The 27,990-nt window shown below is 41.6% G+C and overlaps 2 protein-coding genes across 2 annotated transcripts; one reads left to right on the top strand and one right to left on the bottom strand.

Moving 5' to 3' along the window:
- Positions 1 to 2,156: 2,156 nt before the first annotated feature.
- six3a (SIX homeobox 3a) lies at positions 2,157 to 5,495 on the top strand. The gene is made up of 2 exons (XM_072436598.1): positions 2,157 to 3,105; positions 4,587 to 5,495. Exons 1-2 carry the CDS (start codon positions 2,414 to 2,416, stop codon positions 4,777 to 4,779), a joined length of 885 nt encoding a protein of 294 aa, XP_072292699.1. The 5' UTR covers positions 2,157 to 2,413; the 3' UTR covers positions 4,780 to 5,495.
- Positions 5,496 to 20,249: 14,754 nt separating this feature from the next.
- Positions 20,250 to 23,435, bottom strand: six2a (SIX homeobox 2a). Its single transcript, XM_072437066.1, has 2 exons — positions 22,474 to 23,435; positions 20,250 to 21,199 (listed from the first exon to the last, which is right to left on the bottom strand). The coding sequence occupies exons 1-2, from the start codon at positions 23,031 to 23,033 to the stop codon at positions 20,875 to 20,877; spliced, it is 885 nt and encodes a 294-aa protein (XP_072293167.1). The 5' UTR covers positions 23,034 to 23,435; the 3' UTR covers positions 20,250 to 20,874.
- Between the last annotated feature and the right edge of the window lie 4,555 nt (positions 23,436 to 27,990).

Here is a 27,990-nt window from a genome sequence, read left to right as displayed (position 1 = left end):
ACCTTTCTTTCTCCATCTGTCCTCACGCCTCAGCGCTCTCTCACTCCGCCACATGACGTAACATCTGCTTTGTTTATTTGCTCTCCTTATTGGAACAAGAGGGACATCATAATTATAATAGCCTAATAAAATACTTTCAATTAGGTCTCTTGTGTGGTGGCATTTACGACGCAATCCAGTCGCTTTTGATAGAAATTTAAGAACTTGTAGTTAATTGTGATAAAAGCTGTCCTGTTCATATATTTGACTCCCTCTTGTTGTTTTAGTGGTCGTGTATAGGACTTTGGCAGTAAGTAAAAGGAGAATACTCCAAATGCTCGATGTGCATTCAGAGTGCTCTCCCCCGCTGCTCAGAACATTCAGAAAGCCTTCGGATAAACACACAATTACGGCAGGTGAATAAACTTGTTTGGGGGGTGTTAATTACATGCTTAACGTAAACAAAAGCCATGTAAAAGAATGTGAATTACTAGTGGGATTTCTTTCAATCCCCATTCAGGTTTTACATTTCAGCTCCAGTCTCTTAAAGATGTGATTTCCGTACTGCCTGAGGGCGACTCAGACCTCCACAACATCAGCACTGCGTAGCTTATACCCGTTATTGTCACACTGGCTACAATGTGCCACCGTCACCAATAAACCGACTCAATCAGGTGGTCCCAAGGCAAACACCAGGGGAAGAGGGGAATCAAAACCCCAAATCTTACTTCCCTTTGCAACAAGACTAATTCAAGTGCCACTTGGAATTAGTTCTCGTGGCCCCGTGCGCGGACAGGTCTGATCCCGAGGCACATCATCGCACACTAAAAGACACACATCAACTCCTAACCCTTCAACGAGATCATCGCGACCAGTCTCTGCTTCACCTGTAACTGTCCCGTGGACGCGGGCGCGCACTGTAACTTCTGTGCGGTGGAGGCAGACACGCATGTGCTGTGAATAAAACAGATCAAGGGAATATAAGTCTAAGAAATGGACCGACTGATACTCGGTGGTCCGTTTTGTAGGTAAGAATGTGCAAAGGGCCCTAGGAAAAGTTTAGAATTCCTGAATGATTTTGAGAAAAGGGGCTTAGGATCATTATGTCAGCTTTATTGAAGACGGATTAAGAGAAGTCTAGATGCTATGTCTTGTACATGGCTTTCACAATGTAGGCCCTGTTCTCGTCGGATTGAACTCACTGTTTTAACACCCTGTAAGCCCTGTCTAAATATGAAACCACTTTAGCCATAAACATGAAAATCACACCGCTGCAGCTACACTCTTAAGTCGAGTCCTGTGACTGAACGCGGACATTGATCGTGTCCTTACACCAGATCAAATACACCAAACTGCTTTTATGTCCCCAAGAAGCTTTCATGCAACCATTTGATTGCAATTCCAATACTAATTGTATTAATTAGAGGGCCGACCTTCCTATCAAACCGCACTGACAAATGGGTAGCTTCAAAACCCAACGCCGATGGCAAATCACTTTTCCCAACTAAACCTCCTGATCTGTGTTTAATCAACTCAGCGCTTGACTCTGATAATGGCTTGGAACAACATATTTAGATGAGTGAAATAATGCGAAGGGCAGGGGCTGCGCCCCAGAGGCTGTGCTGGGGACAGCACCCACAACTCAGCCTCAGCCTGGGATCCACACGCACCGGCAGCGAGTCAGAGCCCGAAAAGTGAGAGAAAAGTCTACAACCTCTAAAATCAGACAAAAGGGAAAAAATACATTCAAATAAAGGTAACTTAGATAAAATGTTAATGGCCCAATAACCTGTCCAGTTCATTTCTATAAATTGATAATTATTAAACAAGAATTTGACTAAAAAAATAAAAAAAACAAGGCTCACCAAAATATGAAAAAAGTAATGGTATTTAGATAAAGATTAATCTGCAAACTCTGGTGTCCATTTGTCCCTTTAAAGCCACGCAGCTCACCCTCCCACCACTCCGCAATGTATCCAGTCTATATCTCCTTTAGCCTTAACGAGCCTCGTTAAGATCGCAATAATATTCCTCCCTCTAATTGCTCATTCCATTCAGCAGATAGCGAGCATTGGCTTGTGGCTGATGCGCGCGCTGCGGTGGGAGGGTTGCTGTGGAGATCCGAGACTCTGATAACCCCCTGTGCGTGCTGCACAAGTGGTGAAAGCCTCGCGCTACGTACTGGCTAATGATTGGCACGCTTGACAGTGATTGGCAGGGCTGCCATGACAACGTTACAACGACACCAAGAAGACCAATAGAAAAGGGAAACAAAATGTTTCAATGCTACACTCAACGGCGGATTTAGGGGGGAGATATTATGAGGCTGGTGTCATTAGGCGATAGCCATTGAATCATTCAACCTTTTTTACTTGCCGTATTTTTTCGGTTTTCCCTTTTCTCGATAATTTTCTTTCTCTCTCAGGTCATTTCCATGGTTTTCAGATCGCCTTTAGAGCTTTATCCCTCCCATTTCTTCCTGCCAAACTTCGCTGATCGCCCTCTGCTCCTGGCGAACAGCGCTCCCTCCGCCAGGTCTCCAGAAGACTTGTCCATGTTTCAGCTGCCGACCCTCAACTTCTCCCCGGAGCAGGTGGCGAGCGTCTGCGAGACGCTGGAGGAGACCGGGGACATCGAGCGTCTGGGCCGTTTCCTCTGGTCTCTACCCGTAGCTCCGGGAGCATGCGAGGCGATCAACAAGCACGAGTCCATCCTGCGCGCCCGGGCCGTTGTTGCCTTCCACACGGGAAATTTCAGAGACCTCTACCATATCTTGGAGAACCACAAGTTCACTAAAGACTCGCACGGCAAACTGCAGGCCATGTGGCTGGAGGCACACTACCAAGAGGCCGAGAAGCTACGAGGGCGTCCGCTCGGACCCGTTGACAAGTACCGCGTGCGGAAGAAGTTTCCGCTGCCTCGGACCATCTGGGACGGGGAGCAGAAGACGCACTGTTTCAAAGAGCGAACACGAAGTCTGCTGCGAGAGTGGTACCTTCAGGACCCATATCCAAACCCCAGTAAGAAAAGGGAACTGGCGCAAGCCACTGGACTCACTCCTACGCAGGTCGGAAACTGGTTTAAAAACCGGAGACAACGAGACAGAGCTGCGGCTGCCAAAAACAGGTTGGTACCTCTCCAAACCTCCTACATTTTCATAGACAGTTGATGCATTCATCTAGAAACTAGTAAAGTAAATGTTCCTGACACAAATACAGAGATAACACCTTGCGTCATGGAGCAGCACAAAGCTGTGGCGACTTGTTCCAAAGTGCAACAGACACGGCTCGAACCGGTGCTAAAATTAAAAAAGAAATCTCGGTGAAAATAACCAATACATGTTATATTATATATATATATATATATATATATATATATATATATATATATATATATATATATATATATATATATATATATATATATATATGTATTTTACTTTACACCATAAATGTGCATAATATACATTTTAAAAATCTAGTCTGAAGAGTGTAGAAGGTCAAATTAGAAAAGTGGGAAATGATAAAACAATAGCACAAATAATATTAATACATTAAGCACACCATGTTAGCAGTGTTCATAAATGGTCAGTGTTTTTCTTATGATTTAGCCTAAAATATGTTGTTGTCAATAATTATAATAATGTAAAAAAAATGTCTGATTCAAGAATTTATTATTTGATTTTATTGTTTTATTTTAATTTAAGATTTAATAGTTTTATTCTATTTTATTATTATTATGATCATGATTAATATTATTATTATAATTATCATTATTATTATTACTATTAATATTACTATTATTATTATTTTACTGTTTACTAAAATTGTATCAAAATATTTTTCTTTGACTCAAAACATAACTAACATTATGGAAATATTATTATTTGTCCAACAAAAATGGGCACGCGGATTAAAGGCATAAACTGTATTCATAACACTAAGTGTGGTATCATTCCGTAGAAATGCAATAATTGATTAGAAAAGACTTGGCTATGACTAAGCCATATGAATTGTGCTCTAATCTTTTATGCTTAATGACGTAGATTTCCTGGATTTCACATGTGGTTATTTATTATTATGATAAGTGGAGTGAGCAGTAAAGCAACATGAAGCTCAGCAAATGTTTATTTGGAAACATAATTTATTTTTTATAGTTTTGCAATTTAATTCATCACAAATAATATGTAATCAGTGTGTGGAATGTTATCTTGAAACATAACAAATTTCAGAAAAATATACATAAATACAAAATATCTTGTATGCCATAATTCATGTTATGTGGCATGTTTTTGGTTATTCTTGGTATTTTAACTTTCCATTTTAAAATAGGACCATCAACAATATAATTTAGACCTTACAAAAAAGAGAAGAGGGTTTTACTGAATTTGAAAGTATAATAGTCGTGCTGCATTTTGTGCTGAAAGCTGCTGTTGTTGAAAGCATGCATGCATGGCTGGGGCCAGCACAGGGGAAGAAAAGGCCAGTTTGCACCCCTTATTTTGCGCCAGGCGGAGGGAGAGGGGGGTCTCTCGGGTCTAATTGCCATTTCTCTCAATCTTCCCTTGCTTTTCTCTTTCCTTCCCACCCGCCCCATTCCTTGTCCAGGCTCCAGCACCAAGCAATAGGACCGAGCGGCATGAGGTCCCTGTCAGAGGCCGGGCTCACTCCTCACAGCTCGGCAGAGTCGCCCTCCACCGCGGCCAGTCCCACCACCAGCGTGTCCAGTATGACAGAGCGCGTGGACACGGGCACGTCCATCCTGTCAGTAACATCCAGCGACTCTGAGTGTGACGTATGATACGCACAAGAAAATCCAAAACAAAAGAGAAATATTTACAACAGGGACAATGGACCTGAGACGAAAAAAGACGTATGATATCGCGGATAAAAAAGGACTGATTGATATAAGTATTAAAATTAAAAAGAGATAAAAGCACGTGTTTTTATTAAAGCGCTTTCAAAGGATTCCCCCTCCTTTCATCCCCACGCCGCAACCAACACTAGACTTATTGCATGACATTTTGTTTTTTGTTTTTTTTTGTTTCTCATTTGTATCAGGACAACAAAACTGATGCAAGCGTTTTGTCAGACTGGAACAGCGAGGGAAAATACTCCTCTTGGTGTTTATACATCGTTTTTTATTTTTCGTTTAACATTTTTCTCAGTTCAAACACGATGAAGACCATGTGAACCATAACTCGCCAGATGCAACCTCTGTTTACTTTGTTTTCATCAGACAATCATTTGAAGCACCTTTTTACTACTCTTCTGTCACTGCCTGTGTGGGGTATATGTTCAAAAAAATGTCGATGACTGTATCAGATTTTTATTTTCAAAATTTTATATTGAATTATGTATATCTTAAATAATGCGATCATTCTCCCGACCTGTAATATACCTGTAGAAATATGACTGTACATAATTATCACCCTAACCCTTGTCTCATCCTCTTTTCTATCCCTCCCTCACTTTTCTTGACTTGGTGTTCCTACATAAAATATTTGTCAAATCTAATATTGTTTTGCTCTAGGTGTTTTTGTTGCATGGCTTTGTTTCAAAAGGATTTTAAAATGTTTCTTGGTGAAATATGAGTTTGAAGTGGTTGCAAATGCCGCCCCAGGGTCGTTGCCAGCGTTTCCCTAGTCTTGCTTTACCCTGCACTGTGTTTATTATGGTATCCATATTCAAATACAAACTCCGTTTTTTATACATCTTGTTGTGTTTTCCATCCGATTATGCAGGGACGTTGATAAGTGGCTAAACACATGTCCGTGGCTCATTATTGGCTTGTAGTGGCATTAGGCTGTGCTTATGGGCTCTGAGCTGGTGTCAAATCTAAATATTTATCTAAAATCGCTATAACATTTGCAATTTGTGTCAGCGTTTGGATGATTTATTTTACGCATCTTTTAATTATTATACAAACACAGACGGGTTGTGAACCATAGGTCTTATAGACTGTAACGAATTCTGTGCATTTGATTAATATCAACGCCATGCACACTTTAAACGAGTGCTATTTCGCTTTTGTTTACCATTGCACTGAATACAGAAATTAAGTAAACGCGCCATTAAATGGGCTAATCACGATGGAACTCCTCCCTTGTCCCAATCTCTCATTGTAACCCAGTGAAAGGAGCTTTTCTTCCTCGCTAGAGAACCATTTCCCCTCCAAAAGGCTTTCTCTCCAGCAGTCCTTTCTATCTAAATCCCTCCCCAATTATTCTGTAGACCAGGGAAGATTTACTACAGGACACTGTTACAAGAACGCACTTTTTGGGTGTTTTGGGTGCTACCAAAAACTAGAAGACTGTAGCCAAAACTTTTGCGTAACTTTCGCTGTTTTAAACGTGGCGCGAAAACAGTTTTTGGCAAGGCTTTACGCACGGTTTTATTTTTATAATGCTGAATGCGTTATATTACTGAATGGTCAGAACATGGCGTTGAATTTGTACAACTATGATTTTACTGTGAAACTTTGTTTAACTTTCCTACTCTGTGAGAGAATGTGAACAAAGCTCATTTAAGATGACATGTCTGACTGAAGAATTCATATTCTTAATAGCTATGTTTATAAATGCTGTTTGTATGTTGGTAGTATTTTCACATTTAAAAGTTCCAACAATTATTACAAACTTTGGTTTTAATTTTGATTTTGATTATAATTGCGGCTTGTGGATGAAGTTATAGCCTAATGTAAATCGACGTGCTTTGTTCCTTTACATTCAGTTCAGGGGCACGTGCAGCTGTTTAAAATCTGTTTTCATGCATAACTCTTTTCAAACCAATCACAACAGAAAACCGCGCGAGTCTAAAGCTCAATAGAGCCCTGTATCTGCCAGTGCACCGCAGATGAACTCAATCTGTGCGATATTTTAAAGCCATCTCGGGTGTTAAAGCGGCCTGCCAAAGACAGATAGGCCCTATCAAGAGCACCAAGGGGCCCGCACGGGAGCCTGCACACCAGCCCCTTATCATGTACCCCCCACTTCTCCGCAAGTTTTATTGGATGTGACAAGTCCCGGCTATGATTGAGATGAAATTAATCGTAAACTGAAGAGCATTTTTATCGGCAAAAGAGGACACGAGGATTAGGGTTATACGTGAGAGATTGAGCCACGGATAAAAGACTCATGAATACAAAACAAGACGTGAATGGGCCTCATTTGCGCAGTGCTACATTCATTAAACCCACTGGCATCAGAGGCAAATGTGAGTAACTCTGCTGGCAAAAAAAAGAAAACGTTTTGAGGATTGTGTAAAAAGCTTAAAACCGTTTACACCACAAATAGACACACACATATTGGAATTAATATGCAGTTTATTCAGGGCTATTGGAGCGCACAGAACTTGTGTAAACAGGTACCATAGAAAGCATATGTAGGCCAGAGAGGAGGCAGTCAAAAGTGTGAGTATCTGCTGCCGACTGGGGTCATTAACAGTGGGGGAGCTCTTGTTCGTGATCTGTCAGCTCATATATGGATCACAAGACAAAAGAACTTAGCGAAGAGTAATCCGTGTGTGTGATACTTACACAAGAAGCGCGACAATAGTGAAGCTTTTCTCCTTAATTCACTGTGTACATGTGTTTGACCATTTATCTATAAGTGGATCCGTCTGAAGGAGGCTATTGTGTCAACCAACAGGCCAAATTGCGGACAGTAGCATATCAATCATTGAGAAATATAACAATAATAATACATAATAAATAGATCATATGAGAAATACAAACTTACTCATTTACTTTGAATGTTTTTTTACACTCGTCTAAAAAGAACGTGTTGCATTGCGTAACACGAGAGCTTTTGCAGGTGTGAAATACTTGCACTGCCCCCTTTCCCTCGGATTTCCCGGTTAAGTGAACACAACTTTTCTTTTGGGTGTATTCACGCATCAGCCAAAGAGAGCTCTGCCTTGTTCTGGAGGTAAGGCCAAGTCAATCTGGCTTTGTTAGGCTTGTTGTTAGGTCTAGTTTAAGTTCAAAATGTACCATTAGTAATATAACATGTGTGCAACTTTAATATAGAGCCTCCGCATGTCTTCATAAATTAAATAATTTAACTTTTCCTGCAAGGTAATTTACAACACTGGGGGGCCATTATCTTTGCATTGTAATGATCAAATCCAAACGATCCCATGTTCAGAGTCACGTTCACAGTCAGTGCGTCTTTCCTGCCAAGCATATATTTATTTATCTTATTGTAGGCTACAGGAGAGGTCAGGAGCCTCCATTACATGCTACAGAGAGTATTTATAGACAGATGAGATCATACTCTCTCATGGCCAGGTCTGAGCGGAGGGCGGTGGGTGAAGAAATAGCCACCTAATGCTTATTAGTATAGACTGCCATTGCACAAGCCTCATCTTTTTAAAACAAGCATGGCATGAAAGCAACCTAACTCTGGTTTACTCAAGCGGACACGAACAGCCCTCCTCCCGCGCGCACACACACGTGCACGCGTATCCTCTAGCCTACATATGTGAGTGCGCAGTGCGCAGTGCGCAGGGAAGGGAGGGTGTGGTGCGGAGGCCAGGCTGTGATCTCTCGCCTTGTGCACACCGAGTGGACAGAGGGCTGAGCAGCTTAAATGGAGCCCCCGCACCTGTGTTTTCTAACGCCGTTCTCAGGCCTTCTTAGACACTCACTCCTGTTTATGTATGCAGTGAGAATAACACACTGGACACTAATAAAAGGATGCATAAGCCCTGACAGACGGCTATAGCCACAAACTGCAACTGTGAAATAATACCACGCGTAAAGGTAATCTTTCAATACAATAAAGCCCTTGGGCTCATTTCTAGGCTATTGTTTTACCAACTGTAAAAATTAAAGCATTAACATATTGAGAAGAAAATCAAGAATGTGATGGAAATGAATGCAAAACAAATAAGCCCATTCCTTATCCTATATCAATTTACATTAGATTATAACGAAAAATATATGTAGGTTATAGTTTTGATGATTATAAATGGTTCTCGAAACCATGGTCACCTTTTTCAACAGTGAATGTGCCATTTTCTGCAATTCTTTTTAAAAACACACACATTGACCAGAACAATGTCCAATGGGTCTTCTGTCCGAATCGGCTGATTATTGCCTTTCTTGTCAAATAGCATCAAAGAAATCTTAACTACAATTTACACATTGATTTGGCCCGTTGTAACTTACACGACACAACCAAAGCCAACAAATATGGTACAGTATTATTTTACCAACAGTTTATGAACACGAATGATTGACCTTTGTAACACTTTAAATGAAGAACGCATCCATTCCTTCCCCAAACAGGCCTATGTGCACGGTCAGTGTATCTTTATCACTTCATTGCTTCACTACAGGTTGTTGGCTGTGGCTGAGGCAGACTCCAGTACAGACTCCAGCACAGACTCCAGCACAGACCCCAGCACAGACTCCAGTACAGACTCCAGCACAGACTCCAGCACAGACCCCAGCACAGACTCCAGCACAGACCCCAGCACAGACTCCAGCACAGATTCCAGCACAGACCCCAGCACAGACTCCAGCACAGACCCCAGCACAGACTCCAGCACAGACCCCAGCACAGACTCCAGCACAGACTCCAGCACAGACCCCAGCACAGACCCCAGCACAGACTCCAGCACAGACCCCAGCACAGACCCCAGCACAGACCCCAGCACAGACTCCAGCACAGACTCCAGCACAGACTCCAGCACAGACCCCAGCACAGACTCCAGCACAGACTCCAGCACAGACCCCAGCACAGACTCCAGCACAGACTCCAGCACAGACCCCAGCACAGACTCCAGCACAGACTCCAGCACAGACCCCAGCACAGACTCCAGTACAGACTCCAGCACAGACTCCAGCACAGACCCCAGCACAGACTCCAGCACAGACCCCAGCACAGACTCCAGCACAGATTCCAGCACAGACCCCAGCACAGACTCCAGCACAGACTCCAGCACAGACCCCAGCACAGACCCCAGCACAGACTCCAGCACAGACCCCAGCACAGACTCCAGCACAGACTCCAGCACAGACCCCAGCACAGACTCCAGCACAGACTCCAGCACAGACCCCAGCACAGACTCCAGCACAGACCCCAGCACAGACTCCAGCACAGACCCCAGCACAGACCCCAGCACAGACTCCAGCACAGACCCCAGCACAGACCCCAGCACAGACCCCAGCACAGACCCCAGCACAGACTCCAGCACAGACCCCAGCACAGACCCCAGCACAGACCCCAGCACAGACTCCAGCACAGACCCCAGCACAGACCCCAGCACAGACCCCAGCACAGACCCCAGCACAGACCCCAGCACAGACCCCAGCACAGACTCCAGCACAGACCCCAGCACAGACTCCAGCACAGACTCCAGCACAGACTCCAGCACAGACTCCAGCACAGACCCCAGCACAGACCCCAGAACAGACTCCAGCACAGACCCCAGCACAGACCCCAGCACAGACCCCAGCACAGACTCCAGCACAGACCCCAGCACAGACTCCAGCACAGACTCCAGCACAGACTCCAGCACAGACTCCAGCACAGACCCCAGCACAGACCCCAGCACAGACCCCAGCACAGACTCCAGCACAGACTCCAGCACAGACCCCAGCACAGACTCCAGCACAGACCCCAGCACAGACCTCAGCACAGACTCCAGCACAGACTCCAGCACAGACCCCAGCACAGACTCCAGCACAGACCCCAGCACAGACCCCAGCACAGACTCCAGCACAGACCCCAGCACAGACCCCAGCACAGACCCCAGCACAGACCGCAGCACATACTCCAGCACAGACCCCAGCACAGACCCCAGCACAGACCCCAGCACAGACTCCAGCACAGACTCCAGCACAGACTCCAGCACAGACTCCAGCACAGACCCCAGCACAGACCCCAGCACAGACCCCAGCACAGACTCCAGCACAGACTCCAGCACAGACCCCAGCACAGACTCCAGCACAGACCCCAGCACAGACTCCAGCACAGACCCCAGCACAGACCCCAGCACAGACCGCAGCACAGACCCCAGCACAGACTCCAGCACAGACTCCAGCACAGACCCCAGCACAGACCCCAGCACAGACTCCAGCACAGACTCCAGCACAGACTCCAGCACAGACTCCAGCACAGACCCCAGCACAGACTCCAGCACAGACTCCAGCACAGACCCCAGCACAGACCCCAGCACAGACTCCAGCACAGACCCCAGCACAGACCCCAGCACAGACCCCAGCACAGACCCCAGCACAGACTCCAGCACAGACCCCAGCACAGACCCCAGCACAGACCCCAGCACAGACCGCAGCACAGACTCCAGCACAGACTCCAGCACAGACCCCAGCACAGACCCCAGCACAGACCCCAGCACAGACCCCAGCACAGACTCCAGCACAGACCCCAGCACAGACCCCAGCACAGACCCCAGCACAGACCCCAGCACAGACTCCAGCACAGACTCCAGCAGACTCCACGGAACGGGAAGAAAGTGTGTGCAAGTGAACCATGTTCTTCTACTGCCACCTAGCGGAGAAACGGGAGAAGACGGGGCTGATCTCCTGTGGACGAGAGCGCAGTTGCTTCAATCACAGATGAATAGGGGATGGTCCGAGATGATTATTGTTTTTTAACTGATATATGTCTTACTGGTGCGTCCGACAACCATGTTTTGGTGGGAATGACACATGCTGGGACACATGTAATTTCCAGTTTTTCAATATCTGACCGATACCGATATCTGGGGAAACCCTTTGATATCACAGATACCGAATAACCAGCATACCATCCCTAATTTATATATGTGTATGGCTACGTTTTGTATTAAAGCGTTTAATTTACTTTTTTCTTTATTAAAAATAAAACAAAAACAATTATCGTTTAGCAGTAAAACTGAAAGTAGTCCTGACAAAATACCAGGGTTACACTGGTTAAAAAGATAAAATTGTGTCATGGTTAAATGTTTTGGATATTTTACTAGTATTTAAGTAGCTTAATGGACTTGGGCCTTCTGATCTTTCAGAACTGCTTTACTCTATGAACCCTGGCGACCCCTGTGCTCCTCCAGCACCAGGCTCCTAGTCATTCTGAACGTCAGGACACACACCCTGGTCTATGAAACAGCCTTGCTGGAGGAGCTCAGGGATGCAGACAATGAGCAGGCTCAGAATTCATCTCTTATCTTAGCTTTTAATCAATATACATTTTTATTTGTATTTATCACTTAATCCTTCTATCTATGTATTATTTTCACTTATTTTAGGCTTGTATGTCCTATTATTTTATAACCTGGTTCTTAACTTCTATTTAGTTCTTACTGCCCTCAGTGCCAGTAGCGGTGGTTGACTGTGACTGCTGGGGCCTGGCTTATGGGCCCCTGGTGGAGGTTTAGTGTCTTATCTCTCCTTTGGACCCTGTGTCTGTGTCCTGTAAGAGACGCATTGTTCCTGGTGTAGATGGCTCCTCTGATGGTGCTTGCCCCAACTGGTTCATCTGTACTCTGCCTTATGTTGATCTGTATTCAGCCTCTAGCAGTAAAGCATGCCGTACATCTGCATAACTTTCCTATTACCTATCTATAGCATAGGCCCGTTTGTTGGCTACTTGTACTTGAGAAGCTGAATACTTTGCATCCCTTGTCTTTCATGCACTACTGGGATACACGTAAAGATATCCAGTCTCACTCCACATGGGACAAGCCTGCTAAAGCTACATCCAGAGTCTGCCATACTCTACAAGCCCTGGCATTAAAAATGAATTGAGTGAAAGTCAAATGATGTTGGAACACTGAGGCAGCTTCTCCATTTAGTGCAAGATCAAGGATTCAGACGCGAGAGTGTAATGGAACCCCCAGTCGCTGCTTAATTTTTCAATAGTGATACCCAGGGTTTTACAGACACCGGCACGGAGCCAAGTGACTGAATGCTATCTGTAGGGGACATAACGGTATGTGCTAGTGCACAACCTTTTAGACTTTAACTTGCCCTATTGTGCATAGTGGCAGAGGAGGAGGGACTTTAAGGTAAGCATGCAACCGAGAAGGCTTCAGTTCAAATGGACAGTAAAATGCTCACGGATCCACTATTAATTCAGTGAGTGGTGTTATATGTCCAAGATGTAACATGCCGGAGTAATAACTTTTTCATATTGCCATTTGTACCTTCTAAAAACTGTTTCAACTCAGGGTCATATGCATGAATAAACAACCTATATTTGGGGTCACTAGAGTCAATTTATAGAGCAGTCACATGGAGATGCATCTTTTTTTTTTCAAGCAGAGGCAATGGAAGAACAACATGCACTTTAAATGTTGCTTTTAAATTGCAACAAGAAATGAACTGGTAAACAGGTGTTCAGTTTGCACATAAAGTGAAGTTAGGTGTTTCATAGCAGCTAAAACCATGTATGAAATCATTGTTCCCTGTTTCCATGCTAAAAGGTTTTACTTGTTCTTGCAAAAAGACTGTATGGGAAATCCCTAATCAAATTGTACTTTTTAATTCCGCATTTGAAACACGGCCTATTGTTGGCGAATTGGGACTATACAAAACTCACTCGGTTAGTTAATTGCCAGCTCGGTGCTCTGGAGGTCCCTGGCTCAAGCCTTTTGTCCAACCACTTTTTTTCATTTTTAATAGCTTCCTTTACACAAGTTGCCGGTGGAGCATATTTAAAGCACCTCTTTGAAAATGCCCTCTCTCCCGGGGTGGCCTCCAAAACACATGTATTATTGAAGCGTGCCCCTTCCTCTTTGGATGGACGCAGAGGCTCCCAAAAGAGCAGGGCAAGGGCAAACTGCACACACTGTTTTAAAAGGTCAATCTTTCACAATTCAGGGCTTGTAATTTACGTTTGAGCATCAGGAGAAAGCACTTTGGCTTGGACGAAGATGAACTGAAATCAAACTGAAATAATTTCAGATTTGGACCAGTAACTTGGAGGAACTAAACATTTGACTCTTTTTGTGAACAATAAGATTGTGTTAAATTTAATTTCAGGAGCGATTACAATAAGTCTATATATATGCTAATTCAGAGAGAATTAGCCTGTGTGTGTGTGTGTGTGTGTGTGTTTTTGTTTGTGTGTGTGTGTCAGTAAGAACTCTACTGTTGCTTGTTGTTTAGATTAACCAATGAGAGGAGTCAGAGTGATAAAATTACATCAGTGTTTTGTCTGTTTGTGTGTTACACTGCCCTCTAGTGAACCTTCAAAATGCATGAGTATAAGTTGAAACAGAAAGATATCACGTTTTTTTTAAATTTCTCTCACACTTTCCCCTACTCTCTCTCTCTCTCTCTCTCTCTCTCTCTCTCTCTCTCTCTCTCTCTCTCTCTCTCTCTCTCTCTCTCTCTCTCTCTCTCTCTCTCTCTCTGCATATTCTCAGTGTTTGTGGCACCCCCATCATCTGAATTATTTATTCATATATTTAATTAATTATTAGAACATTTAAAAATAACACTTAGTACCTGATTAGAGTAGCTATTCATCATGTCTCGTTTCAACCACCAGGTGTCATCATCCATTCAGCATTTTGCTGAATGTGTATTGGAGTGTGCTAAGCTTTAATAAGCCCAATTGTGATGCAAGAATGACATTTTATGCAAAACAGAATATTTTAGTCTTACGATAAGCTTAATCTGCTGGTTCTATCCCACATGTACCAGACTGTGTTATTACATATTTATGTATATTTTTTCATTTTTTCAGAAACCCCCCCATAAAACGATAAAACAAGTGAGACAAAATTGGGAAGGTTGGGCATCCAATGCAATGATTTGTTCATTTCTTTCTATTTCGTGCAACAGGACACTCCCAGAACACATGATAATGATATGCCCCCTGGTAACCACAGTTCCTCCCATCCCTCCCTGTGAGTACTGGGAGGATACCACACTTTGATATGGTTTTATAAAGAAAAGGGTCACAATCATCCAACTTAATTCCTTTCAAACATTAGATGTTGTGGTCCTCCATTGTGAAGTCCCTTTCTTTGTCCATTAAGACCAAATTACCCTCTTTCCCCCCTTTAATTTTAATGTATTAAATGTATTGGCTGTCCAGGTCCTTAATACAATTTTATTCTTCAGATATTATTCTCCTTCTGATGTTATAATTTATAAGCCTTAATAAAGATTCTGTCAGAGGCATATAATAATCGTTGCATTGTTTATTTCTTGATTTTAATAACTTATTAGTGAATACAAATAAAAGTATTGTTTTCCAAACTAAAGGATTCCTTTTCATTTGATTTTCTTTTACAATCTGGTGAAAAACTCATATGCCTTTTGTTATCCAAATCTTAAATCTCAGGTCAGTGCCAAACAGCTTGGTCATAAACCAACCAGCTTAAAAATATAATACATTTGTTTAATTTATATGTTTTGATAAATGTTTTCCATGTCACAAACAGATTTTACCCAGGGATTCTCCATTTCCAACAATTGACTGAGCCATTTGTCATCTGCCAGTAAGTCCTGTACAGGGACCTCTGGCACAACATAACATTTAATATTTTTTTCATTTTGCATCGTACTCCAGGTCACACCAGTACAGCAACGCTCTGCTTTGAGTGGAAATAGAATCGGTTTTATATTAATTGTATTGATTACATTACTTACATATTCAGTATTTGTACCATTTTTATTGTATTGCATTTTATTGTATTATGACTCTGCACCCAAACACGTATTGAGGGACAATAGAGTTCAACTTAGGTTAACTTAACAAGTTACAAGAAATTACAATGCAAGTATGTGGGCAAGATATAGCCTAATTGTTGTTGACATAATATTTTTTTTCCCTAGTAGCCCTCATACATCTATACAATAATACTACTACTATATTTTGATCCAGAATATTCAGAGGTCGTTTTTGACTGAAATGAATAGCATTTGGACTGCTGCTCACGCCTGTCATTACTGTGTTACAGTTGCGCTATGCACTCGCTAGATGGCGTTAGAATACATACGTGTGACTTTGAGCTGTTTACGTTAGGGTTAGCTGCTCTCTGCACAAGTTTTTCTTAATACTACATATTACTTTTATATATATATATATATATATATATATATATATATATATATATATATATATATATATATATATATATATATATATATATACATATATGTGTGTGTGTGTGTGTGTGTGTGGTCTAGGACTACCCTCAGTGCCAATGCACTTGTTTTATATAATTGTATCTCAGATTGTATGTTTGAATGTGTTTTTATGTATTAATTAATTTTATTGATTGTTTTATTTGTGTTTTAGTATCCTATGGTTGTTTATTTTGTGTTGTGTTGTAACAAGGACCCATGAAAAAGAGAACTTTTCTCATTGGGTTTTCCCTGTATAAATAAATGAAACGAATGAACGAATGAATAATAATGAGCTCCAACGGTTATGACGCATGCTGTCCACAGTTTGTCCTGTTGGACCTGAAACATCCATTGTTCTACTGATCTATCTATTGGTACAATACAGACCATTTGACTGTTAAATTATACTGAAAATGATCAAAGAAGCTACGGTTACTTCTTTTGATAACAATTTGACTTCAAGAGTTGTAAATACTGACTTATATATTCAATTTCACATATATAAGATGCAAAAGTGTTTTGTGTTATTATGTGTGTGAATTAGGCTATGGACTGTAACTAATCAGAACATGCCTAATGAAATATCTGCTAGTTATCATAAACATTGGACTCTACAGGTGAGACTCGTACACAGGACACGATGAGGTTTTACCAACACCTAACAGTGCACTGTACAAGAAGGCTTTGTGGTTTTAATTGTAAGTCCTACATTGTGTTTTGTTTAAGCCCTCATGTGCAGTATTTGTGTGTGTGTCTGCTGTGTCCACTTATTTATTTATGATATTATCACACAATAAAAATGATGACTCCAAAGTATTTTCACTATATTGTGTTGGACTGTTTGAATAAATACCATCAAATAATCAATGTTGCAGAGTGATTAAAGGGTGCATTTGATAAATGATGTCATTTCCTGGATGTACTCTCATGATTTTGCCTGTCCTGTCAACACCTCAACAGTATAGTTCATATTTTTCATCATGAACAGATTAAACTGGGCGGTGTCAGATAACAAAAACTGGAACAGCCATTGGAGTGAACCTAATGTGACCAGAATGGAGTGTCTGTCATGTCCAGCTGGAGTTTACAGTGACCATGGGAAAGCTCAGGTGAACCCTTTCAAAAGTCCATCTTTGCGCTGCACTTCTCTTCCATGTGCCGACGTGACACTGGTCCAATAGATGTGTGCTTTGTAACTGTGCGCGTTTGAAACACGGAGAGTGCATTAATGCTCCCCTTGCCATCACTCACTTTTGAGAAAGGATAATCTTACAACTCTGTACCCTCCCTGGCTCTCCGCACTCTGCAGCCCCCCACTGCTTCATCCCGTTTTATGGGACACACCTGATATGGCAAACATGGTCAACGGCCCAGCGATGACTGCAATCAAGACCATCCATAAACACAGCACTCAGGTTGACCCCTGCAAAGATGCTGTGAAAAAGACTTAGACAGTAAGTGATGAAGAAATGGAGTTATTCATTTGATCTAAACTGTTATCAAAATACAATAGATGGAAGAAGCTTCCATCTATTGTCATCCATTATTTTCATAACCATTTTCATAAGCATTAAAATAGGACTAACTTGGATAAGGTGGCAAATGAGTAGATTTGTAACATCTCTATTAAGATTAGATTTAAGAGAAGTGCAAGATCAAATTGTATTTGTTTTATTTGATATCTTATCTTTTTTGTTTCTGTTAAGTACAAGACTGAAAAAATGTTGCTCCCGAGGATATTGATATCAGAGAAAGATACCAGAAGATATTGGAGGATTTTCATGTTAAATATTAGCCAGCAGTGCTTTTCTTTACTTAATATACCATAAGACTTATATACTTACCAATGCTACTCCAGATTGTTCAACTAACATACATTAACATTTGCTCTTATAATCACACATGTCAATTTAAATGATTTTATATGCAATAGAACTTTCACATTTGTGTTCAAGGACCACAATTTTATATACTAAAGCGCATTTGTGAGGCCCGGTCCTGAGTATACATACAGCTACAACTATAGTTTGTACAGTGTGTTTAGTCAATTTGAAGATGTATTGTGATTGTTATTCTAAGAAAAATGAAAAAAATATTTTAGATCACACAATCCACAAATTCTGTAAAAGGTTAAAATAATATTTGAATATTTATTTCAAGTACAAATATGATTGCCACATAACCAACTGTTGTTACTTTGTTTAAACCAAAGTATAGGCTAATTGAAAATTTGTTTTATACAAAGATATTTGAGATTCTCACATCATTGGTCAAAATTACAAGCCCTGCAATGACAAATAATAGTCACATTTTAGTCCAAATGTCATAGGATTTGTGTGGTTTTACTTTTTACTACTGCTACTGGTGTGGCTTTGACCATCAGCAGGTGTCTGTGAGGGAGACACTGTGAGACTGCAGCTATAAAAGTGTGACCTCTGACCTTATGACGGCAGCTTAGGGAAAGAACCATTTCCCCACTGGGATAATAACCTGTCACATTAACACTATTAGTGGGACTCTATTGTGCTGACATCCACATACTAAAATATTAAAGTATTAAAGTAGTAGTAGCTGATTAAAAACATATAAACTCGAAAGCCAAGTCTATGGCATTGGGCGTAAACGTTTCCCCAATAATACTCAGTAACATTTACGCACAGACTTTTAATAGTGCGTGGTGTGTTTCAATACGTGGTATTCTAATTATACAGTTATTAAATTAAGGGTATATGTAATACGACCCGTAAGGAGGGATCTGCTCATTTTTAATAACATCTAATTTTGATAATAAATATGATCGTCGTTCTTTGCTGTATGAGGCCTCTGCCATACGGAGGCTGGCGTGGCTCAGTTTGGGCCTGTGCACAAAGCAGGGTTTAGCTAGCCGTGTTTTGCTAAACACATGTTTTACAGCGCCAGGACACAACATTCCCCTGTGATTGTTTCAGGCTTTTCTTCACTTCTGTCTTTCTCTGGGTTTCACCCTGGAGTCAAAATTAAATACACCTTTGCACTTACATCCCGCACTTAACGTTAAATCCTTTCACATACGAACACAATGATGTGTTTAATCCAATCTCTCCAGGAGGTGCTCACACCTGTCCAACCGATCCTGCTCGTTTGGACAAAATAGACGTATATAAGCCTTGGCACAATCAGATCGGGTTTTATTAACGTTTTCTTCAAGGTTTTACAATTTTCCAGCATCTTTAGCCCAAAAGATTTAATAGCCTTAATACCAGCTCTTTGGAGACACATGCGCCTCGCGGTGCCAGCTGAGGCTCATGTTTCAAGCCTTATGGGAAGCAAGAGGAGTTTGGGAAGAGCGGCGTTTGGTGAGAGACCAACTATTCCGTGTTATGTCTAATTCACAAGCCGCTCAGCGCTGTGTTGAAAAGAGCCATATGCAGTGGCCGCTCAGGCACTCGTTAATTAGAGCACGAGCTCTGAGCCGCGCGTGTAATTGACCTTCACGAGCCCAGCGGCTGCTCCACAAACAACACCGTTTATGGCCACGAGGAAACAGGACGTGCGGAAAACGCTCTTAATGAAGCCAACATCCCCGAGCTTTTGTTTAGATTGTACTCAATATGTCTGAAATGCTAAAGCTTCACCTGTGTGCACAAACTAACAAAAGGAACACAGCCCACAACTCTAGTTTGATAGAAATTATGATTCATTAAGTTTACAACTTAAAAAGGTACGTAAAAAACAACAAAGAACAACGTGTTGTAAGTTAATTCCAGAAGAATCAAAAGTAAATTGGAGCCAATAATCAACTCGATGGCTTGTGCTGAATAGATATAAGATCTGATCTTGGATGAACTGCTTCATATTTATCTAATTATTAACTTTTAGTAATTATTAATAATTATTAACAAGATTCATTATAGCTTATCTTGCACATTTAAAATTACTCTCCACAACAACACGGATTTTTATGAACGCAAAATCCGCAAAAATAAAATGAAAGGATGAATAACCTTTGAAATATTGCAACCCAAACTTCTGTGGAAAACGTCCCTCATTTACGCGTAAAATGTTCAGAAATATTGACACATTGAGACACCGGCAGCACTAGAGTATACGCTATAATAAAACTTATTTTATATCCCTTACACTCTAAATAAAATATTTTAAATAAAACAAAGGTAAAAGCAACGACTCAACTCGCAATTACAATCCGTGTATTTCTCTTATTTTATTGCAAAGGGTATATGAAACTATAAGTGTATGAATGATTTACGTTTCATATCGAAAAGTTTACATGCACTCACTCGTTCTCTATCAGAAGGTTAAGATCTCGTTACATAAGACACTTGAGAATATCATAACCCCATCATCATTGTTCATTGTCGTCCAGCCCCATGCCCATACATGTCCAAAAAACAAACACAAATATCATATGGCTCTCCTTAAAATAAAAACATGTAAACAACAAAAATAGTGTAGACAAAGCGCCGGGGCCATGTGATAACACCCCAATAAGTAACGATAGTTAAGACCTTGGTTTCATTGTTTTAACAATATATCATGGTGTAACATTCTGATAAAATACTTTCCCATGAAGTCTCACCTTCGGTTTTCTTGCACCACTGCAAAAAGTGGTGTGTTCACTTCCACTAAGACAGTTAGGCATGGGACTAGGGTGTAACTCTGTGCTCTGCACCAAACAGAGATTGAATCCCCGTTTTGTTTTTCAAATGATTTGCCAAGAGTCGTTTTCTCTGGATAATTCTGAGTCTCACCCAAACCTCAGGTGATCCTGAAACACAGTGCTTTGTGGTTTGTCTTTGTCCTTGTGGCCTACGAGCCCAGGTCCACCAGGTTGGACGACATTGGGTTCAGAATGTCGTGGTGCAGTCCGTGGTGATGGTGGTGGTGCACTGAGTCCACGCTCGGTACCGGGATGGCACTGGGGCCGGGCGGAGGAGCGAGACCGTGGAGAGACTGCAAACCACTGCTGTTGGGGCCCATCAGCAGTGCGGGGCCCGGGGACGAGTTGTGGTGGTGGTCCGGGGTCCCGGACGGCGTTTTGTCATCGTCTGAACTTCCTAAAAGACTTTTACCTCCATTCATGGAAGAGGACAGCGCGTTGTGATTGTTGCCGTTCGAGTTCTCGTTGTTTTCTCTGCACGCACAAAAAAGACAAAAGTAAACAAACAAAATAATAATAATACAAATAAATAAATAGAGAGAAACATAGTTGGCAGATAAAAATCTACAAAGGTATAAGTAAATGATGAAAAATTAGGTCTACACAATCACCCAAAGTAGCAGCATATGTTATACTTTTTTATAACAATTGTGCTTTAATATGTACATGTATTTTTAAAGTTAGTTTTGTGAGTAGCCTAATTCGAGACAAAATAAGTTTATTTATTTATTTATTTTCTATTTCAATTGAAGTTGAATATATCCGATTTTCCCGTTTTTGTCTTATTGACCATATGTGGGACTCGTGAATAAATGACATGAATTATTCCCCCGCCGAAAGTTTGCTGAGTAAAGTGTCCACGGTGTTGGTAGTGGGAGGTGAGTAAGGGCTTTTTCCAGTCTGGGGGGAGACATGATTTACGTAAAGCTTTCAGCCCGAATTAGAGGCCAGAAGGTGAAAGAAGACACCAAGCCAGAGAACACCTGACTGCAACCCGTCTCCCCCCGCTCAGCGCGCGGCTCAGCGCGCGGCTCAGCGCGCGGCTCAGCGCGCGGCTCAGCGCGCGGCTCACGAGCGTCTCGTCACCGCGTCATGACGTTTGAAGGGTTAAACTTGTACACACTCAAATCTGATGTTTGAATAAGTGTTATTATCAAACATAAAAGGAGCCCGGTGCAAATGTGATTACCTTATAATTTACCTGTGCACAAGCCTTTAATTTACTGTGTTTCAACTTTTTTTAACGCATGCACCGCCTCCGTGTGTGCCTGATACACACACATAAATGTATGTTTACATCTGCTTACACTTGGTGAATAGTCAAATTATAAGACAAGCGCACAGAACAAGTGGCGGATGACAGTTTTGTCCAACAAGGTGGGCCACAAATGTCATATTTAATGCAAAAAAAGAAAGAAATGCCTCAAAACATCGCCTTAAATTAAAGATGCGACGTTCACTGATTTTTGTTTCGAGACTTTGTTTTGTTTTGTTTTGTTATTGGATACTAAATCATACACTCACAGGGCCTGATCATTTTTCAAAATGTTATACTCTAAACATTTAAGAATTAAGTCTTTGACATGTGTGGAACAAACAATGTCATGTTTTATTCTATACTCGTGTTCCAGATCAACATTTTGTTTATACACAAAAAACATTGAATCACTTAAAACAGACTTTGCTTGGACTCTATGAAACTATGAAGAACACAGTATTGAAAAGATGAAAGTGCTTTTGTCCCGTACCTCTCCTTGGCCTCCGCTGCCCTGTCCCGCTGCCGCCGGTTCTTGAACCAGTTGCTGACCTGCGTGGTAGTGAGTCCAGTGGCCTCAGCCAGCTCTCTCTTCTCTCTCGGGGACGGGTACGGGTTGTGCGTGTACCACTCCCGCAGTACACTTCGACTCTTCTCCTTGAAGCAATAGCTGGTCTCCTCTCCGTCCCAGATTGACCGGGGCAGGGGAAACTTCCTTCTCACTCTGTATTTGCCCACGGCTCCGAGCGGCCGTCCGCGCAGCTTCTCCGCCTCGATGTAGTGCGCCTTGAGCCACAGTTGCTGCAGCTTGGGGTGGTTGTGCGGGGAGAACTGATGACTCTCGAGGATCTTGTAAAGCTCTCGGAAGTTGCCTCTGTGAAAAGCTACCACCGCCTTTGCCTTCAGCACCGACTCGTTTTTATGGAGGTGTTCGCAGGCGGGGAGAGACCACAGAAAGCGGCCCAGTCTCTCTATGTTGCCCCCTTGTTGGAGCACCTCGCAGACGCACGCAACTTGCTCCTGCGTAAAACCGAACGTTGGAAGCATTGACATTGTTCATTAAAAGTCCTCAAAAGTCCCGGCGAAGAAGTTCAAAGTTTATCCAGTCAAGTCCATTGAGCCGTGCAAAACCCCAGGCGACACTCCTCAGATGTGCAGCAGCAGCAGAGAGCGAAAGAGAGCGTTCTGCGCCGTAGGTACGTCCTTTTCCGTAGTGTTTCTACACAACCTACTCCCACAGCCCTGACTGCTGCCTCCTTTTAATAATATTATTCTAAGCTGGCAAGACAAGCGTTTATGTGAACTCTGATTGGTCGGTTATCTGACCCAGGGATGGCGAGGATAAGACAATAGCCTTAGTCAAATTATTTGCCATGGTTACGCTGTCACTCAAAGTAACCCGACACGCTTTGAGGTGGCTCCCTGGCAAAGTCAAGCCGATTGTTCCCTTCACTGCAGCCCACCTTCCCAATAGTAAGAACGCGCACATTTTTCTTCTTTAACACTTTTCCCTTCCCTTTAACTTTGACGGACAGCTGCAGCAGCCAAACAGAGAGCGCGTGGGTGAGTTTGGAGAGTTGCAGAGGATCATGCCGCAGTCGGAGGAGGGATGGCGCCAGAGACACAGCCAAAGGCGCTCCGCTCTCAGACGCGCGCGCTGGAAGATCAAATCCACTCCTTCAGCTTCAGTTGTTAAGCTGAGATGGTCAAGTTTGAGATGACCATTTAAAAAACATTTAAATTAATAAAAATGCGGATTACGACGCTCGTTCGTGTTCTGCTCAAAATTATAAATATGTCTAAATAAAAATTAAAAAAAAACCAAATCATTTCAACATAGCATTTGATGACATTATGTTTTTCCAAAATTACCAGTAACTTAAACAACAAAAAAATGTGATCAAACTTTCTGTTTATATATCAATATGCAGAAATCAGAGAATTATTAGCCTAGATATTTAGAACAAGAAGAAATGGATACTTCGAGTTAATTAAATTAATAGTGTGCTTACATTATTTGGCATATAAGAGAACCAATAAAACAAGGATTACAGTTACATTGTACAGTTATGAAATAGTTAAATATGTAATAATTATGTTAAGAATTGCATAGTTAACAAACTGAATGTATACAGAGGTAGGGAATTATAGTGTAGTTATTGTGTGGGCCATCCATTTCAGAGAGAGGATAAACACTCCAGCTCCGATCAGAAACACAGAGATGAGTTTAAGTTCAGATGCACGTGTTTTGTAGAAGGATTTAGGACTCTGAGGAGGAGAGAGCCACGAGGAGAGAAAACTGCACCGATCAGCTGAGGTGAGACGATGTACGACCATTGAAAGAATTAGGAGGATTTCATCTGTAAAGCCCCAATTGCCTGATTTATGGAGGCCTATCGTAAATTATTAATATATATTAGTTGACCTAATTATAAGATCCAAACAGGTTTGGCACTTGTTGCACATTGTTTTCTTTCCAGTTCAACAAGAACCAAAACAGAAAGCAGAGGTTACATGATCCGGTCCCTGCATCCGCCGCGTGTGCGTCACGTACAGCGTGTCACGCGCGTGACCTTGTAATGTGATGTGTGTAATTATTGAATGCTGGTCTAGACATTGACCAGTGGTAGATGTGTATCTGTCCACCCAGGGACCTCTTCATTAGACACTTGCACTGTCAGATCCTCCCACAAAGGACCACATCACACACACTTCCCAGGCACGCACGCTGCATAATAATAATAATAATAATAATAATAATAATAATAATACAAATAATGATAATATAAACTACTACAGTAATAATCATAAGAACCATAATAATAATAATCATAATACCAATACTACTACTAATAATAATAATAATAATAATAATAATAAACAATTAAAATGTTTATTTGCCTCGATTTGAGCGTTTATACGTATTTTAAGGATTTCCTTTCACCATAACAAAAATGACAAATAATAATAATCTCTTGTCAGTTTTGATTGATACGAGGTATAAATTCCCTCAGTGAACGCGCTGAGTGAAAATGTAAGCGTGTGTAAATAATGCCATGACAGACGCGCCTTTTAAAGTGATGGGAGATTTAAAAAAAACTAAAAACTTATCACGTCCATTCATCTAACAGCAACAGTTAAATGTGCCATAACGGGAGCCATTCAGCAAGGCCACTTCCCCGGAGACAGGCACCACACACATGCACACACGCACGCGCACGCACACACGCACACACACACACACACACACACACACACACACACACACACACACATACACACACACACACACACACATACACATGCTTGAGTGGTCCATTTGTCCTAAAAAGCTTGACGCAATCAATCAAAAAACATAAAGAAACAAAGACATGCAAACTACAGCTCACATTTATCTTGTCTTAGAAGTTATAATAGCTCATATTCAGCAGTAATTTGCTGGAAAATATCCAGGAAATGCCACTGAATTTATCTGTGCTTGGAGCTGGCAGAGAGGCTATTGGTCATTGGATATTTTTTAAGTCTATTTCTATTCAACATGGCAGAGTAGACCATATTTTCCTAAAATACTTATACAATGTTGTGCACAGTAGGTGCATTAATAATTTGCAAAGAATAGACTGATTGTGTGCACACGCTCATGTGTCTGGCTGTTGACAGTGTTTGTAAACCACTTGTTTCCCTGTATCAGCCTGATCAGAAACATTCATTAACACTCCTGATGAAAGGAGATCACATTGCCTCTAATAGACCAGCCCCTATTTTCACAACCTCCCACTGCTCACCTTGGCCACTCTCCACCAAGACCCCCACTAATTGAGCTGATTACTGCAAGATGTGTGTGTCATGGGGGTTTCCTGGTTGGCTGGACATATTATGTATGTGCAAAAGACAAGCGCTACAAGAGGCTGATGAGTAACATTCTTGCAGACAGACATCCAAATGTTGTGCGGGGAGAAGCAAAGGATTTATTGAAGCCATGCCTCATAGTGGTTCAGGGATATCAACGAGGCCCTAGCCAATAATTGGTTGTTTACATCTCTCTTGTTACCCCAGAGGCCGGGGCAGAGAGGCCGGGGCGGAGAGGCCGGGGCGGAGAGGCAGGGGATGGCGGGCACATGAAGGCTTTTTTGTCAGAGGTTGGTCAGTGGGTCCATCTTTAGCCGAGTATGTTTGAGCAACAAGAAATCTGAAAAAAACATCTTGCTCAGAGTTAAGTCAGTGAAAAATGTGTGTTTTAGGAGTGATTTTAAAAACGTGCCGTTAATCTCTAATGGCAACCAGTTCCACAGCTCTGGGGCACCCACAAAAAAAGCACAGTCCCCACTAAACCTCCGTTTTGTCTTATAGGGATGCGATGAAGCTGATCTGCTGACCTAAGAGTGCGAGAGGGACTGAATTTTGTCTCGCATTTCACTTTTCCTAGTAAAAGTTTTTGGAAAATGAAACAAAAATAATGATAGTGTAAATGTGTCTTTGGATATGAATTATCATGTTTTCTTTACTAAAGTTCAGTGAAAAATAATTGCTATAAATTGCAATCCAAGTCCCAGAGCAAGATATATATTTCCATAGGCCAAACAATGATGTACCTCATCCAAACAGCCCCGTCTCACTAGTGAGGGACAAACATGTGTCCAAACTGCATCTGGCCTCGCGCTATAGGACGGAAGTGTGAGAAGTGAGAGAGAGAGAAAGTCCTGCTCTCTGCTCCATCATTTATTCAATCAATCACTCCATTTGATTCCTGTTTATTTTCAGGAACCTTATGGTCATTTCAGCCTGACAGTGAAGCCTTTATGCGCTGTAAAGGCGTTCCCCTTTAACTACTGAGAACATATCGCCTTCACTGCGACATCAGTCTAAAGTGGGCCACTTTTCTAGCACTTATGTGATATTTCATGCTTTCTGACCGTTATGGCGAAAATCCACTTGGTCTGACTTTTGTCAAATGCACAGGCCTATTCAAGATTCTGCTTTGACTTCAACACTTGGGGTGAGTTTTAACAATTACAAATGTAAATTCAGTACAGCTGGGCAGCTGTCAATATTGTTTTGTAGTAACTAAAGAATAAACAAATTTAAAAGATTTCTGAATTTATTTGATTTAGTTGTAGTTTTGTGTGGTGTTTTCACTATTGATTTGTGTTTAGAAGAATTATTTAGAAATAATAATTTTTACAATTGTTGTAATGCATTATTAATAAATAGAACAGGCACGTTGTGCCCAACATGAATCATGTCATACTTTAACACTGTAGTGTGAATAAAATGGAATTACATTTTTCAACGTATTAGCATATTTTTGTATTGTTTTTTACTGTGAGGTTACCCAGAGGAATATCATTTGTTTAGAATGTCTAAATCACCACGTAAAAACCCTTTTAAATTTGATTATTAAATTAGAAATAATATCCTTTTAAAGTTAAAAACATTTTCTTGCTCATCTCGATCACAGTACATATCAGTATTGCATCCATCTGGTCAGTGCAAGGTCTGTGTATGAGATGTTTTCCACCTCTGCAGCGCTGCAAATCATATGTCAGGAAAGTAATTATTAAAAGTGAGCCTCAGTAATTAGCAACGTGCTAATGCTTGAATTTGTCTGAGTCCCTGTATGCCAGCCTTTTACTGCTCTCAGAGGTTTCACTTAAAACACAAGCTTGACCTTGTGTCACTGACCATATGGCCAGTAAATACTTCCATGATAGAGTCAGGAGTAGCGCTGCTTATACTGTAACCCACAGTACACATCTGTGAGGGGCGATGAAATGAAAACCCACTCATTTAAATGGCCTAAACTTGGACTATACAATAGGTTGCAGAGTATTGGTTACAAATGATGCTTTTAGAGCACAGGATCTGAAACTATGGGTGTATCTGGTGTGGCACGCTTTTTGACGGAGCTATTGCTAGATTTGATTCACCTTTGGTCATTGTAAACACTATTACTTCAAGTTCAAGCGTTATTAAAGTTTGGTTCAAGCTTAGAACGCTGTAGTCCAATTCC

Source organism: Eucyclogobius newberryi, unplaced genomic scaffold (genome assembly GCF_026437365.1).
Source record: "Eucyclogobius newberryi isolate DKJ021-1_F unplaced genomic scaffold, fEucNew1.0.hap1 SCAF_8, whole genome shotgun sequence".
In the NCBI taxonomy this organism is placed as follows: domain Eukaryota; kingdom Metazoa; phylum Chordata; class Actinopteri; order Gobiiformes; family Gobiidae; genus Eucyclogobius; species Eucyclogobius newberryi.
The sequence above is the reverse complement of the archived record's forward strand: the minus strand, read 5'-3'. Positions and strand labels throughout refer to the sequence as shown.

What these genes read in the sequence shown, in the direction of transcription:
- six2a (XM_072437066.1), bottom strand. Translation starts at nt 23,033, where the DNA reads ATGTCAATGCTTCCAACGTTCGGTTTTACGCAGGAGCAAGTTGCGTGC. An exon ending in GCAGCGGAGGCCAAGGAGAG is followed by an intron (nt 21,200 to 22,473) that starts GTACGGGACAAA and finishes TTGTGCGTGCAG; the next exon opens with AGAAAACAACGAGAACTCGA.
- six3a (XM_072436598.1), top strand. Translation starts at nt 2,414, where the DNA reads ATGGTTTTCAGATCGCCTTTAGAGCTTTATCCCTCCCATTTCTTCCTG. An exon ending in GCTGCGGCTGCCAAAAACAG is followed by an intron (nt 3,106 to 4,586) that starts GTTGGTACCTCT and finishes TTCCTTGTCCAG; the next exon opens with GCTCCAGCACCAAGCAATAG.